Source organism: Apus apus, chromosome 1 (assembly GCF_020740795.1).
Source record: "Apus apus isolate bApuApu2 chromosome 1, bApuApu2.pri.cur, whole genome shotgun sequence".
Lineage (NCBI taxonomy): Eukaryota > Metazoa > Chordata > Aves > Apodiformes > Apodidae > Apus > Apus apus.
This window is the reverse complement of record NC_067282.1, coordinates 146,562,822-146,579,811: the sequence shown is the minus strand read 5'-3', so window position 1 is coordinate 146,579,811 and position 16,990 is coordinate 146,562,822. Positions and strand designations below refer to the sequence as shown.

The following is a 16,990-nucleotide window of genomic DNA, read 5'->3' as shown; positions in this document are numbered from 1 at the left end:
GTAAAAAAGCCACAGAATAAACAAGCCCCTCCCTTTCAAAACTTTCTGTCCTGGCAGTAACTTCTTTACTCAACATGTCCCTCCAGAACCTTTTTTATGTTAAGTGATACTAATGACTGGGGAGGAAGCCTTTTCCTCCGTATGTAACTTGTACCTATTCCTTTTGGTGGGGGAGTTGATAACAGATGACTGCCCATCACTCTCAAACAGCACAGTGTGGTCCTGATTAAAGTGTCTAGTTGTGCCAGAATCGATTTGAAGAGTCTCAAAACTGATTTGTATCTTTTCTAACTGAAAAAGTTATGCATTGATAAGCTCGGAGACTTTAATTATATTCAATAGATACCAATCTCCAATAGAGTTTTCTTTGGTATAAGAGTAACTTTTAGTGTTTCATTTCAGGAGGTCTCTGGCAGGTTTGTCAATCCTGTGTGTGTCTAGATGAGTTTAACACTGATTCATTGTTTTAATAATGGACAGAAATCAAACTGGTGCAACTGCCCCAAACCAGACAGTTTGACTGCAGTGAGGTTAAACCCTCCTGTGTGAATATTTCTTGTTACAATCATGTTTCTAACTTTTTGGGTTGGGTAATTCCTTTCCAATATAAGCTTTATCTATGTAAACCAGTCAGTTAGTATCTTCTTATCAATAAGTATGTTTGTTATTGTTTTGCATAGATGGGAACAGTTTTATGCATTAATTGGATATGCTGGTTTAAACCGGCTTACCACAATTCACCTTGACTTAGTTACTCAGGCAGGTGCAACCTGAATAAATAAAAAAAATATTCAATTCCTACAAAACGGTTCACATATAAACTGCACTGGAAAAACTGGTTTTGATTTCAAACCAACCCAAAAAATCCTTAGGTTTCCATAACAGAGATTTCACTGTTATCAGTTAATAGACTTTAAAATACCCCAGGATAGTGGGTGAGAAGGACTCAGAATAATCAATGAGTTACAGTTGCTTACTGAGGAGGGGCCTCAGGTGGTATTTTGCCCATTGGCATTCTGGCATTTAGTGGCTGTAATCAGTCCAGGTACTATTTCTACACCTGTTAGGATGTACTTAGATCCAGCAGAAGATTTTAAAGGCCCAACATAATCCATTTACCAAGTAGACCATAAAGTTTTTCCTTTGCTAATGTGCAAGTGTGATGCTTTAGAACTGTTTGTAATTTTAATTTACACTGGGGACGTTTGGTAAGAATGATTTCCCATGGTTTTTTTGTTCAGAAACTTTGAGCTGCAAAATAGTGGGTCGCAGCCTGTGTGACTTGATGTAAACATTCTCCCAGTCAATACCTTGAGGGCTCCAAGGAATTTTCAATTTCTGTTTTCTTAATTTTTGTTAATTCTTCAACCTTTTGGTTCCAGTTTGTGGCTTGTTTATTGTCATCAGCATGGGCTTGACCCTATCCTGTTTGGAATGGTGTTTTCCTGGCTATGTCCAGTAGTAATTTCCAGTCTTCCCCAATCTTCAGATTGGGAATCTTTTTTTTTTTTTTCCCAATTTAGGACTCCCCATTCACCAAGGCACTTCGCGGCACCTGCCCAAACAGCGTGGAATTCTACATATATGATTTTTGCTTTATTCAGAGCTACTCAGACAACCACTTTTTAATTCTCCTATTTGGCTGCTTCCCTCCCCCTCTTCAGTAACTGGTTTACCAGTTTTAATTCTAACGTGACAGCTTTCTATTGCCATCTACCATCTACTTGCTTCACTAAGGCACCAGTAAACCAAACACCCACCATTGGTGTATCTTCAGTGAAGGTGGGTGCATTCAGAGTTGGTGAACATTTAAATGGTTGCTGTAGTGCTAGTGGGTCAGTGTTAACAGGCATTTGTAATTTAGAAACTTTTGTGACCCCCTCAGTCATTTGCATTTCATCTGCTACTCCCACTGTATAGACATATTTCCTGACTTTCCATATTTCCTGACTACATTTTCAGACAATTCCTCCAAGAGGAGCAATCCGATTTAGTGTCATGTCTATAATAGTTAAATGGACCTCTAGACTGAACAGCTTGTTCCAGGCGTATTTTCTCAACTTGTTTAATTGCACAGGTGAGGGATAAAATACCTTTTCCCCCCTCAGGATATCTCTGTTCTGTCTCCGTACTTGCAGTTGAGCTAATCAACAGTGGTCTTTTTGGTCTGTTAGAACCAGTTTGAAAGAGATTGCAGTAAGTAACCCTGTTCTACTAACCCCATTCTGCTAAAATAGGATCTTGGGGATGGACAGGTCTGAGGGATTGGTATGCTTTTAATTCTTGTAGTAGGATTTTGACTGTCTCTTCATATTCTGAGTGTCATTTCCATGTTTTTCCTTTTTCTGGAAAGTGAATACAGTGGGTGAGCAATAATAGAAAATCCATATACATGTTTTCTCCAGTACCCCAAGTACCCATTAATTGTTGTCATTCTTTTCTAGATTGGGACATCTGTGATTATTCTTATTTGGAGCTTCCAGTGGGATTGCTGCACTACTGGCAACCCACCAAGTGCTCAGAAATTTTAGTTCCTTCCTTGATCCCTGGCATTTCTGAGGTGGAATTTCAATTTTTGCTTCATGCAGTGTTTGCCAAACCTATTCTTCTGTTTCTCCCACCTTTTTAGAGTAGTTTTCTCTAATTATAGTATCATCTATATGTTGACGTGGTTTGACTTCTTCAGAGAAGTCTGTTAAGGTTCAGCAAGCGCAGCATGAGCAATTGTGGGTGAATGTTTATGCCCCTGAGGGAGTCTATTATATAAAGTTTATTGTACACCTTCCCAAGTAAAAGCAAATTTCTCCTTAACTTCCTCTTGTAAGGGGACCATGAAAAACATATATTTTATATTTAGCACTGCCATCCAGGGTTGTGTGGCAGCTTTTAATGTAGCTGCTAAAGTTGCAGTATTTGGTACTGCCACTGTTAATGGAGCTTTGTTGGCATTTCAGCACTGATAATCAATCGTTAAACACCACCTCCCATCCTGTTTACCAGCTGACCGAACTGGAGAGTTATGTGGGGAGTTCTGCAGATAATTTGTAGTTTTTCTGAATCTGCAATTACTTCAGAAATTCCAGCCCGTGGTGCAACAGAAATCAGATACTGTGAGGCTTTAGTAACTTTTGATTCAGGAAGTACTGGGGCTGCACAGAGCACTCACACTGTGACCACTTGTTGATTTTTATTAAGACTGGCATTGAACCAAAAGACCAAACACTGTCATCCAGCAGATGCCAGGTTTGGCCGTTCAAGACATCAAAACCAAGGATATTTTTATAGTGATCTTTAACTGCAAAGCAAAGAGATGTCTTACGCTTTCCACCAGGGAGGCATAAATTAATTTTTACTGTCTGGCACACAGCGCTCGTTCCCACACCTCCCGTAATTTTAACTCTTTGCCATCCAGGTCATATGCCCAGCTTGTTGGCATCTCATTGTTTAATTACTGAAATTTGTGCTCCAGTATAAATTAAAAATGTTGTTGATTGGTTTTGAGGACCAACTGGAATTAAAATACAAGGATCGTTTTCATTTAGCAATAGATAAGCATCCACTCACCAGACAGGCAAGCCCAGTTGCTGTCCAGGTATTGTTTGGGGGTTTTTGGATTTGTGTTCTGTAATTGATCTTGGTGAAGGGAGAAAGGGCAATCTCTCTCTAGGAGCTGGTGTCAGAGGAGTTGGAGTATTTGGAGTATTTAATTTCTGAAATGCTTGAATTAGGCTCAGAATAATGCCAGCAGGCTGTGTGAATAGTGGCTCTAGGTATTCCTAGTGCAAATGCCTGTTCCATAGCTCATCTCCCCACTCCTGGCCCTTATTTGTCCATCAGAGGATCTGGGTTCTTGGGAGCTGTTCTGGGAGTTGTTTTGATGTGTCTGTCTAATTTGCTTAACAGCGTGACCTCTATTTTTTGTTTCACTGGGAAATTTATTCCACCCAATTTCTTGTGCATGTTTTATGGTTTCATGCATTAACTCTGCTCAGATGAGGATTTCTTTTTGCTCTGTGTTCCCTCAGCAGTTCTGATAGCCTGTGTCATTTATAGTAATTCAAGTCCCTCTGGATTTCACCTTGTGCTGCAATGAGAAAAGATTTGAGAGTGGAGGGAGCTCCTTTCAACAATGGTTTAAGTGCAGCAGGAGCTGCAGTTGCTGAGAAGGGAACATCAATAGGGTTGCGTTGGTGCATTGCTTGAATACAGGCAGCTTTTGTAAAACCTGTGGAGAGCTCATTCAGAGAGTTGAACCTCAATAGAGGTTCTCTTCTCTAAGATATTGATACCACCAGCCCAATATGCCGCTCTGCTCATTAGTGAGTGAGGCTCACGCAGGGGATTTAGGAAGACACCAGAACCCCAATAGCCATTGGCTTAATTGCCATTTAGTAGAATTCTCTCTCCCTGGTTTAGAGGCACTCTCCAGAGATACTCAGTTTCTCCAGACTTAACGGCTGTAACAATCTTGCAAAGTGGCCATTGGAATCCAGTGGAATGGAGTTGTTTTACTGGTGCAAATTCCTGCACCGCCTTGAGGCTCAAGGGTTTCTTCTATTTTGGTTTGACTGGGAGGATGGGGGGCTCAGGTGGGTGGAAAGAATTCTCTTCTTCTGAGCTATTATTGTTTGAATTATCCCAGATATTACCATCCTAGTCTTCGGGAGACACAATTAATTTTCTAATTTGGACTATGTCAAGAGGTTTTGGAAGCTGCATCAGCATCAATTCAACATGTTCTCCCAGTTTTTGTTGCTTTAATTTATATTCTTTAAGTTGTTTTTGTAGCTGTTCTAGTTTTCAACAATAACAACAGCTCTGTGGATTTGTGCCCCTCAACTTCATCTTGCGAGTCTTGCATTTTACAGTTAAGTTTTCCTCTTTCCTGACAGGCAATTTCTAGGCACATTCCCAAAATTTTACAGGTTATACCTTTATCTTTTCTATCTTTAGCTGAACCTCTAGCATCAGTTAACTGTTTTTTTTCTGTTGCTTATGCCAATTATTACAAGCCAAATCCTCTGGGAAGGTGGAATTTGGTTGGATGCTACACTTTTGTAAGTATTTAGTGACTTTGCTTGCCATCTTGCCAACTATGCCAATTTGTCGTGGAGAGACTATTTGACACAGTTATGGTTAGCAGCAATTCACAGTTTATTAATGGTGTGAGGTGGATCAAAGGGTTGAATTTTAGCAGCACTTAATCATTAACTGATATAAAGTTTGACAAGGTGATTGGGTAGGATATGTTATCATTAAAACTTGATTACAGGTTTGAAGATGACAAGATTCACAGTAATTTACTACAAAGTATCCTGAGTAAAATTATTTATCTATATATGTATAAACTCAAAACATAGAAACACACAGACAGACAGAAATCTTTTGATCCAGTTAATTGTATATATGGATACCCACACTCAGGAGAGCAAATGCAAATTCAAACACATAGGTAGAGAGTTAGGTGGAAGAAGCCTGTAGTTAAAATCTCCCTCAAGTTTAGAGTAAATACTTACAATGCATTAGCATTCCTCAGTGGGGGCAATAATTGAGGCTTGAGGAGGATTACTCTCCCTGGCCTTCCATCAGCTTGGTCTGCAGAGGGTCCCCAAGGAGTTAGTGCCTGGGAGGCAACCCAGCTCAGGGGAGATGCTGGTCATAGCCTGCTGTGATCAAGGAGAGCTCAAAGGGTCTCACTTAGAATCACTATTTATAGGGTCCAAGAGAATTGACTTTTGTCAGGTACTTCTCCATTCCAGCCCTACTTGGATGGTAAAATATCCTGGTATTTTCCACCAGTTGCACAGACCCAGAATATTGCCAGACTTGCAAATATTGGTATCACTGCCTTTGAGCCATGGCCCAGGTACAGATGGACCCAGCTGACAAGAGGTGATGCATTGTCATTCTCACTCCTAAGAAATATTGGAGGCAGGCACATCATGGGAGTGCCTTAAAGCTCTGGTTTTCTGCCTTTCATAGCCCATGGGGGACACAAGAGCCAGGCATGAAAAGGGAATGCTATGAAGGGGGGACGAGTGGGGGTGGAGGTAGGAGGGGGAGTCACACTGCACCTCAGAAAGTAAGAGGCTGGAGGTGGGTGGGATTGCACCACCATACCTGGCCTATAGCTTAGTAACAGAACTGGTAACATTGATCCTCCAGAAAATAGCTTTATTTGCCCACTTTTGTTTCAAAGTCAATGTGCTGGTTGGCTTAAGACAGTGTGCTATAGACTGGTAACTGGTCCTTCAGCATCTCATTGCTGCTGGTGCTCTCACAGCAAGCATGAAAGGGCTCAGGGAAACAGTTTTCTGTGCTCTGTGAGAACTATGTGGTGGTGTTGCTTCCTCCACGCCTTGGCTGGCAGCTCTGACCTGCTGGGGAGGATGAAGCCCCAGCCTGTGTCCTGCTTAGGTCTGGCCTTTTTTGGCTGAAAGTACATTCCCTTTCTTTTTTGTTTCTTAGGAAGTGATTGAAATGCTTTGTCAGCCCATCTGCACCTCACTTGCTCCCAGGTGCTGCTGCTTGCTGGCTTGCCCTGCTCAGGCCACCAAATATTTGGGTTCATCAGGCCGGAGTTTCATGAGCTTGTCCATGCAGAACAGGATGAGAGTCAGAAACCAGAGGCTCCAGCCGACGGCCGCTGCAATCCATCCATAGTCGTCCATGCCTGTCCGGCAGCACACGGCTGCTTGTGTGCAGAAGTTCACGTCTGGTGGCGAAGAAATGAAGTGAGCTAAGGATGGGAGCCCAAGTATATAACAGATTTTCTTTGCAGATGAGACAGTGACTTCACCGTCTGCCCTGTGACCTGTCACTGAGCCTTGGCATCACTCCCCCAAGCCTGGCTCTTAACCTGGGAGATGGCATTATTTGGTTTCATCCATACGTCTTCAAGACTTAATCATCCCTGTCTGGCCTAACACCTGAGCCCACTGACCACTGTGTCCACCATGACTGAAATCTTTTAAAATACCTACTTAGCATCTGCTCAGTCGTTTTTAGGAGGGGAGTATGAGAGAAGTATCAAGTTAAAAAGAAACTGGGGGTAGAGGTAGCTTCATGTGAGAGTATCTCTAACAGAGACACCTACCAGGATCTCCAATAGTCTATACCTCTGCTGGCAATACAAGCAGTAGCTGCTCTCTGTTGGACTGCTAATTGTGACTTCCTTGTGTTTTGCAGTGGTTACACATACCACCATGAGGGGATCCACGGTTTACATGTTTTAAAATGAAATAATTTTTAAGAGGTCTATATATTTTCTCCTGTACCTTTTGCACCTTTTTGTTTGTTTGTTTGAAGCCTTGAGAACAATGCAGGATACCAGATAAATCCTTTTTCCAGGACAGCATCTCAGTGGCCTGTGTAGTCTCATCACCTGGCTTTATCATGGGAGTAGTGATTTACAAATACTTACTAAGACATGGGGCTTCATACTCAGTTGCAAGCATGGAGGTTGTTGAAACATTGGAGAGATTTTCAGCTGCAGCTAGAAGAAAAACACAGGAGAAGAGGCAAGCTGGATTAGAAACACAATCCTGGACATCAGGCATGAAAATCTGAGAGCCGTTGGCCTTGCAAATGTCTGCAGGATGGAAACAACTTGAAGAATGTAAGTTCCTGCCCCTAAACATTGCTGCCTCAGGGTATGCTTTCTCACTCCACCATCGTCAGCACAGGTTCTAGAGAGACTTGCTGTAGCACCAGCTGTAGTTCACATGCAGCTGTGTCTGAAACTTGTTAACCAGCTCAGATTGAAAAATGGCACATACAGAGTAAGTAAGTAAGGGAGGGATGGTGACAGGGACTACAATGAAGGTTTTGCCTCTATCCTGCTTCTTGCCAGAATCAGAGCACACATGCACAGCTGTGTGGCTGGCCTCCACAAATCTGGATACGGTGTGACAAGCCAAAGCCTCCTTAGCCTAACAACCTCCTTGCACCTCAGCTTCAACATGCACCTCTTGGCACTGCAAGATCAGATGCAAAGACAGCTGCAGGATGTCTGCATGGGAAAAGCACAGGCTGCTGTGGTCCCTGTGCATTAACACCAGCCTGTCCCTTGCTGCAGAAGGAAGGGAGTCTCTTACTGTGCCACTATGAGCAGTGCAGTTCAAGTTCAGCCAGGTGAAGTATCCCATGCAGACATGGTCCCTTGCAGAGACGCACGAAAAACAGCCTGGAGAGACTACATGATTAAGGTCTCCTGCTGCATGCAGATGGAGGGGCTCCAATGTGCTGCTGGTCCACAGACCAGGCAGAGGCTATGGGAGAACTATTTAAAGTCAAACTATCACTCTGAGCTGATATTTTGGAGTGTGATAGACAGAGAAAATCAGTTCCAGGTTTATTTCACTGAAGAATTCAAAATAATGGCTCAGCTTTAGTTTCAGCTTGGGAAAATAGAACAGGTCATTTGCTTTGAGTTTGGCATTTTCCAAGTAACAGCAAATAAACTGAGGTTGTCCTGCAGGAGATATCTCCCTTGGGGTCACCTGCTGTTCCCCAGCTATGCATTTTGAGCTGACTGTCAGCAAGACCAGAGTGCTTTCCTTATAGCCACTGCCATAAAGCAGGTGCCTGGGCAGCCTGCTCCAGGGAAGGGTCTGAGTACCCATTCCTCTTTCTGACTCTCAGAAAGCTGGGACTTTCTGAATGACCTTGACTAAGCCCATAATTTGTTTTCAGGGTTAATAAGTACCTCACAGGAGCACTAGGAAAAATCATTTAAAACTGTCTATGATGGAAGAAAGTGCTGCAGAATACGTATAGACTTTTCAACCCAAAGGACAGGCTGTCAAAACATCTTTGAACAACTGGCAGGTCTCGACTGGTGCTAATATACAAAGTAGCCTGATGGGAAAAGAACAGCTTAGAGGTCTCATTTACATTTTGGTTTTTGGGCACCTTCTCCGATTAAGGGGGCACCAAAGCAAGATTTCCTGCAAAAAGCACCTAACAAGAGCTAAACTCAACTACAGCAAATCTTTTGAGTGGTATATGAAACAGTCCCTTGCCTCAGTAAGCATTTGAAGGCCAAGTAGTTGTGGTTTCTCATATCCTTGCTATTCAGTGGAGCGACCTGCAGCTCAGCCACATTTACAGTGGATCTGTAAATAGCTGGCAAAAGCACATCTATTCAGAAAGCTGCTGTGATCAATCATGTCCAGTAGTTCTCATTAGCATTACTCAGTTTCAGCTCTACACATTTTAAAAATGAGGCAATGGAGCCCACCTTGTTTTTAAAGAAGAAATTGCTGTTATTTAGAGGAACCGGTGGGATAAGGCAGGGCATACAAACTGGAGCAATAAGAGAAGATAAATACCTGTTGAACAGGAATACTGGAGCACGGTGGCAAAGAAGAGCACAGCAAAGGCTGCCCAGGGCTGACCGGAGAAGTGCTTCATGCTGAGGGTCCAGCTCCCACCTCAGCAGCTGCACGGATCAGGCTGTTGCCGGCAGCTCCAGTTCAGCAAACCCTGGATAAGCCGAGCGTGCAGGGCAGAGGGTGGAGCAAAGGACCTTCCTGCTGCCAGGACACCTTGAACTTTCCTGCCACAACAGGGTGAGGAAAGAGAAGGGCTCTGACCAAAGCTGCTCCAGAGGAGCAGCTGGAGTGCCCCCAGCACTGAGGCAGGTGGAGGGACCCTGAAGGTCAAGCCTGAAGGTTTCTCCCCAGGATCTGCTGCAGCTGGAGGAAGGGAAGGCTTCTGGAGTCAGCCCTCCTCTACAGGGGCCCAGGCAGCTTTTGTTTCCTGACTCTCCTTTTGATCCTGTGAAGATGGTCTAGTAGAGCTGGAAAGGAGGGAAGGATCAGGATAGAGATCTTGTTTCCCTGTTTGGCTTTGATTTGGCATGTTTGTTGGCTTGACACCCACTCACCACTCCCCCAAAACTGTCCAGCACTGATTATTTTTTGGAAGGGCTGTGTGGAAGCCAAAAAAAAAAAATCAGTCTTTGGTCATGCTGGTACAGCATCTGCTGTATTAACACAGGGTATGGGCATATTTCCATCAAGAAATTGGGATGAAACCATTTGCTTCGTGTAGGCTGCTGACAGCTGTTGCACAGTAACAACGGCCTTTCCTTAAGGGTCTGGTTTGGGTTGTGGCTTGGGATCAGCTCAAGCCTGGGGCCTCTGCACAGGAAAAGCTGCTGCTGCTGTTCTGTTGCCATCAGAACAGGTGTGTCACTGCCTCCATCAACCCTGTGCAACTTAATGCTGAAAAAGTTTTTTTTCCTTTTCTTGTAGTTACGCCACCTCTTCCCTGACATTGGCAAAGCCAGGAGCTGCTCCCACCAGCATAGCTCTACCAGCAGACCAGGAGGATTGCTGGCAAAATTATAATGGCTGAAGGGTGAGATTTTTTTCTGCAATCCTGGCTGGAAAAGTCACACAATTGAAGTGCTTGTGGTGTTGCCTCTGTATGATGAGCACCATATGTTGCTGCTGTTTCCCAGGCTGTTGGCTTTGCTTGCTCCTATCTTTGACACACAATGATGTCCTTGTTAGAGAAAACTTCAGGTATTAAATCATGGAAGGAGGCAGTGGCAGATGTGGGCTCATCAGGGAGCAGGTTGCTGGTGATCTTCAGTAGTGGTCACTCATGGCTTTGGGTGCTTGTGTGAGAACGAAGCTGTCTGAGCCCTGTTCTGGATGCACAGCCATCCCATGGGATGCAAGGGGGAATGCACCTGGGGCAGCAATTCTAGTAGGTTGGACAGTATTTAGTATTTTGTTTGTTTATTTCCCTCCACACTGCTGAAAACTGCATGGAGGGGTATAATAGATTTCCCATGTGAACTGTGGTGAGCTACATAAAAGAGGGTGCTGCTGAGCAAAACTGTGAGGTTTGTTTGGACTCCCTTTGTTTAAGAGAAACCTCGAGACCAAAACCCAGAATCACAGAATTGTCACAGTTGGAAGAGACCTCTAAGATCATTGAGTCCAACCATCCATGCAGGGAAAACCAAAACAAAACCATAAGCACACACCACGCAACTCACAAAAAACCCACCGTACCCACTAGAGCATGCCTTGAAGTGCCACATCTACACATTTCTTGAATACTTCCAGGGACGGTGACTCCACCACCTCCCTGGGTAGACTGTTCCAGTGCCTAACTACTCTTTCAGCACAGAAATTCTTCTTAATATCTAGTCTAAAAACCCAGGTAGTCTCATTCTAGTCTAAAACCCACTTAGGCTTAGCCCTGCCTGGCGTTTCTGTGGGGTGAACCCACTTGTCCTCCCCACTTTCCACCCCTCACTGCCAAAACTGCTCTGCTCCCTTCCCCCTGCCAGTATTTCCATGATGCAGCAGGACACAGGCAGCCAGAGCTTTCACCCGGAGAAAGGGCACACGAAGCTGCAGATGAAGGCAGGCGAGATGAAACGAGCACATTTACCCGCCTTGTTCTCCCTGGTTTTGTGTCAACACACTAGCTGAGCTGGCAGCCTTAGGGCTGTGCTGGCCGGTCCACTGCTGTGGGTGTGCTGGGCCCTGTCCTTTGGCTGGCACCTGGGGGGAGGCCCAAGGTGTGTCGTGCTCGGCTGGCAGCCAGGCGGGGTGTTTGGCCCCAGGGGCCATTGCTCTTGGCCTCGCTGGACGTGAGTTACAGCAGGAGAGATGCTGTCAAAACACTCTGACTGCTCAGGGTTGCTTGGAATTAGCCTATTTGGATAATCTTCATCTCTGCCTTGTTTTAGTGTCTAAGTGCTTTCATGGTAGTTGCCCTTAATTTGTGTTTTTATCCACATTGAAACTGAAACTCAGCTCTTTACATGGGAAAGGCACTCTGCTTGCTTCCAGCTTCACCTTTCCCTCCTGAATTTCTCGCCCATGATTCCTGCTGAACGTTGATTTGGCAGCTAATTTTGCAACAAGAATGAGTACAAAAGTGTTCTGTGCAGCAAAAAATGTTTGAGGGGAAATGAAAAAACAAAACTGCTCTGCTATTGCATGAATGATTCAGATTGTAAAGAAAGGTCTTTTGAATTTTAACTGTTACCTAAATATTCTTTGTCAGCTTGCAGGCAAACATGCCCATTTTTGAGTGATGCTGAAAATGGTTTGCACAATTAATGCAGTGTATTTCTTTTCCTTTCCAAAATGTGTCCCCTCTATGGTTCAGAAAGGGCCTGCTCCAAAGCCTCCCGAAGCAGTGAACAGGCTGTGTTTGGCTTCAGTGATTTTTAGATTGGATTGGAAATGAAGGCTTTGCTTGATAAGTTCAGACACAATGGGAGCCCAACAAAATCATCTCCGGACACAGATTTGGATGTGTTTAATTTCTTCTGTATAACACATTCACATTCCAGTGCTGTGACTGCCCGAAGAGTGATAAGACTCTCCAATGCCTTCCTGTAGCTTGGTTTCTGCACATCTCATGAAGGGCTGTCCCCACAGGGATGCCATCACACTTGAGGCACGACTGCAGTGCCAGCAGAGATGGGGCTTCCATTTCCATGCAGTTCTCTAGGCAGGACTCCATTTACTCAAAAATTAGGTAATTCCTTGCCCCTCCCCTTGGAGACTCTTACATGGTGTTTAGAGCTGCTGGTCAGCTTTTCTGATGATTATGAAGGAGGCAATACCTGCCATTTGGCATATTTTGTGCCAGAGAGAGCTTCACAATTAAAGTTCTCTGATGACCAAGGTATTGCCCTTCACACATCACTCCTAGGTGTGGCTCTCAGAAATTTATTAACCTTATCACACATGTACACACTCAGTCTGTCTCTATATAATTTATCTTCTTTCTGTTTACATAGGCAACATGTTTATATTTTTAATTCCAAAGGAAAGCTGATTGCTGCTGCAATCCTGTTCCACCCCGGCAGTGACCAGCATGATGGCAATTGAACTGTAGCACAGTATTGAACTCAGGACAAAACATACAAGCCAGGAGAACAGGTATGTCATCACTGGGTGTATCAGTGATAAGGAGAAATCCATTTGTTCCGTACAACACTTGAGGTTGGGTTAACGACTCCCCTGCTCTGTTTCAGCATACCTGAGGTACTGTTCTTCTTAACAGCTGCAACAGGAGGGAGCTTTGGTGAAAAGAGAGCTCAAAAAATTGACATCCCTTGAAGCTACACAAAACCTCTTGCATGGTGGAGCTAATCATGGAGGAATTATAGCTGAGAGATAGATTCCAGAGCTACCTACATGTGCATGAAATTTCCCTATGCTGCTGAAAGTGACAACAGCCTGGCTGGAGGGGTTGCGTATTTGGGACACCCTGAGCCCTGTGTGTTGGCACACTGAAGCTGATAATTCCCAGTTATTATTCACAGGGGCTCTGTGCAGCCTTTGAGGGCTTGGTGCTAAATGCCAAGGAGGATGCTGGGCAGTCTGTGTAATTGGTGAAACCACAGGAGTGGATCTATCTCCTGTGCGTCCTTCATAGGTAGTAACATCTCTAAGTTCAGCTCCAGAAAAGACATCTCTCAGGAGGGCAGGTCTGTCTGTTAACAACCTACTGACCTTGTATTGCAGGGTGAACTCCCTCCCAGGTAGCCTTTATACAGCTCATAAAAGTCTAAGGGCCCTTTTGAAGCCCTCAAAATTACTTTTAAAAGCTCAGAACTTTAAGCAGGTGAACGCCAATAATGCATCCATCAGAGAGAGGGCAGTTTTGTTTGGTATCTTCATTGATGTGAAAAATAGCCATCTAAGATAAAACTAACTGTGAAGAGGAAATACAGTTTTTAAAACTAGGCAAACAGAGGAAAAAGAAAATCAAAATCAGAAAGGTTTTACTCTTCAAATGAAAGAAGGGAAGAAGAGATCTGCTTCCTGTTGCACAGAGGAAAGCAGCATTAGCATTTTGAGTAACTCCACAACTGTGCCCTTTGTGTTTTCCAATCCAGGCTGGGGTTGCGATTAGACAAATGTTGAGCCTGTGGCCCTGCTGTGACCTCATGCTGTCCCTCTGGAGACCTCAGCAAGGGAGCCAGAGGCCAGCTGGCTGGGCGGTGTGGGGCTGCCTGGGAAGGGCTGCCTTCAGCTTGCCCAGGTGGAGCTGCTGGTGTTGACAATGAGCCCACTGATGGGGCTCCTCTGAATGGTGCCTCATCATCATCTGATCTCTAATAATAAGATTATTATAAAATAATGCCCTTACTTCCACATGCCAGAGGCATGAAATAGGATATGCTTTCGGCTTCTCTCCTCTGCCTCTGAAGGGGGAGAAGGAAGGGCAAGAGAGGTGGCTTTGTCCCTGCACTCTGTGTTTGCTTGCTCCTTGACTAACAGGATGGAGAGGCTGCCACAGTGCAGATGGCTCTGGTGATGAGTGTGCATTGGGGGCCCTTTCTGCTCCCTGTGCTCTGACATCTTGTAGGGGAGTAGCCAAGTGTAACTGTGAGGCTGAATCAGAGCAGAGTAGGGTAGCTGCTGTGCAAAGCAGAAGCAAACCTAGGTATCATTATATGCACACAATAGCTTTACTGAGGGAAAGAATGTGCTGTGGGTTCAGAGGTGGGGGGAGTAGCCTGAGAAAGCTGTTCTATTTTGGTGTGTCAATATCCCTCAGTTGAGGACTGAATGGTGACTCCTGTCATTTAGCAGTATAGTATGGGCTGCAAGGCAATGTCTTTCCCACTCCAGCTTCTTCTCAACCCTTCACAGTGAACATGAGCAGCCAACAGCAACCACTTCTCCCTTACTGAGAGAAGTTCCCATTTGTCAACAGAAAGTGCTGAATTTCATCAGACTTTACTCCCTTTCTTTGGTAGTGTTGATGAGGAAAGCAAAGCTGGCTGGAGGCAGGGGCTGGTGCAAGAGGAGCGTGGTGCAGCCAAAGTGGGTGGGAAGCCAGGGAGCACTGTGGCCAGCTCAGCTCGGGTGGGTTTTAGGCCCCCCTGCTAGAATTGCCTTATAATTTCTAATACATCCTTTTTGGGTTGTGCAGCTTGAGGCAGCTGGATTTCAGAAAGTAGTAGGAGCCCTCTCACACTAGCTGACCTCACAAAGCAGGGCCATTCTTTGTTGCTTTTGAATAGAAAACCTCCATGTCGAGAAACTCTGCTGTTACTCACTGTTCAGCACTGTTACCTTGAACAAGCTATACCCTTCAGCTTGTCTGGTCAGGGTTACTGGGCAGCTCCCAAAACACGGGGCTGAGAAAGCGTTTCCTTAAGAGGCACTTTACAATTTAAATATAGCCATGCATTTTCATTAGTTCTTTTGAGATGAAACTTCTTATGGATCCTAGATTTAATGGTGACCCAGCCAGCCTTACTTACCAGGAAAACCCTGCCTCCTCTGACCTCAGTGGGAGCCAAGCCATTGGTTTTAGGAGGGGCTGAATTTCTTTCTAGAGCCCTGTTTTAGCAGCTGAAGTGGGAGAAAGTCTGTAAAGCCACTTTCTCTCACAGCATTTGTTATTTCAAGGGGTGAGATTCAAGTTCCCCAGTGTCTCTGCATAGCTCCAGGCTAACGCAGCTCTCCTGACTGAGCCTCTGCCCTCCCAGCCCTCTCTTTGCTGTTTAGTTCTGCCCTTCCCTGGCTGCAGGAAAATCATTAATCTCTCATTGTTTCCCTGTCCTTTCCCTGGCTGCCTTCGGTGAGGAAAAACCAGAGAGAAACAGCGCAGAAGTTTTCCACCTCCCTGGCGACTGATCCTCTATCCAAGGCTTGCAAATGAGTTTTTATGGGTTTATAGCTCTCTGGGTACAGCAGGTTTCAAAGGCTCTTGCTCATTTTCGGGTGGCTGGGGCAGTGTGAGCCAGCATGCCCCATCTGTTATTAGTCTCAACAAGCCGTGTGCTGCTGCAACAGGGCTTGCACTTGTCACAAACCTGACACGGAGGTTGTGACCGAGCCAGAAAGCACTGGGTCCAGACCACCCAGAGGTTGTTTCGGGACAGAAAAGGTTTCCTGTCTCTGGTCTGGACCAGTTCTGACCTTAAAAGAAAAGCTTTGCTGTGCCCTACTCGAGAGAGGACAGTTGGCTGGGGTGCCTCTCTCACCGCCCAGCGCGGTGCTGGCAGCCGTGCCAAAGCGCAGCCCCATTGTCATCGCCGGACGGGACCGCTGGCCAGCCGAGGGGAGAGCTCGCCCCTTCCCCAGGGAGAGGGCCCGCCGAAGAGGAGCGTGGTGGCTGAGAGGTAAACCCGAGTAACACCTTTGCCAAAACCATTTACAGCACCAGGATTCACCCTGGCCAGAATCTGGTGCATTTCAGCGCAGCGTGATCCTGCTGGAAAATAGCGGCCAGGGTAGAGCGAGTGGGGTTTTTTTGGTTAACTGTTCTTTTGACAAAGGGAAGCATAGGGAGGGTGGGGGATGTTGTTGATAGAGGCAAGGCTGGCAGCAGGTGGATTTGGGCAAACCTCCTGAAGCTGCAGGAGTGGATGAAGGGAGAATGTTCTGCCCTCCTCACAGTGGGGCTGGGAAGGGTCTCTCTTTGCTTTTCATTTTTTGCCCATTCCAGATCAAGATGAAAGTAAGCCTTTGGGGTTTTTCACTGACTGATTAGCAAGGAAAAACAGAACCCTGGGTTTGGATGGTTTGAAGCATTTTAATTAGGCTATTTCCAAATATTTCATTACAGTTTTGTTCTTTTAAATCTAAGATTTCATATTTTTATGGAAGTTAACTGCATGTTTAAAAATACAAATTGCTTTGAATTGTGATCTCTTCACATTTTTCAGTCCAAAGAAGTTAAGATGGGACGTTCTGATGATCTAAACTTTTTGAATTTCAGAACTAGGAAATTTCTTTCCTTTCTTGCATGAGTAGTGGGGGTCTCTTACAACTTTTGTGCCTTTTTCCTGTGAAAAATATAATTTGCTGAAAAAATGTCCAACCAATTTAAAAGATTATGCCCTTACTCAACACACTGGAGCTGGCACATGATACATTTTATTTTAACAAGCTACAAGTTGTCATGTATTGTATTTTCAACATGTTAAATAATTCAGTGAATGGCTACAGAGAATAAGACAAGGAAAACTTGCAGGACAATTGAG

At 44.8% G+C, this 16,990-nt stretch overlaps 1 protein-coding gene across 1 annotated transcript; it reads right to left on the bottom strand.

The window, feature by feature from the left end:
* Positions 1–6,483: 6,483 nt before the first annotated feature.
* Positions 6,484–9,426, bottom strand: TMEM213 (transmembrane protein 213). The gene is made up of 3 exons (XM_051631140.1): positions 9,333–9,426; positions 7,424–7,495; positions 6,484–6,715 (listed from the first exon to the last, which is right to left on the bottom strand). The coding sequence occupies exons 1-3, from the start codon at positions 9,412–9,414 to the stop codon at positions 6,546–6,548; spliced, it is 324 nt and encodes a 107-aa protein (XP_051487100.1). The 5' UTR covers positions 9,415–9,426; the 3' UTR covers positions 6,484–6,545.
* Between the last annotated feature and the right edge of the window lie 7,564 nt (positions 9,427–16,990).

Coding starts and splice junctions, on each gene's coding strand:
- TMEM213 (XM_051631140.1), bottom strand. CDS start 9,414: ATGAAGCACTTCTCCGGTCAGCCCTGGGCAGCCTTTGCTGTGCTCTTC. Junction 7,496..9,332: donor CCAGTATTCCTGTTCAACAG/GTATTTATCTTC, acceptor TTTTTCTTCTAG/CTGCAGCTGAAAATCTCTCC. Junction 6,716..7,423: donor GTATGAAGCCCCATGTCTTA/GTAAGTATTTGT, acceptor CTTCGCCACCAG/ACGTGAACTTCTGCACACAA.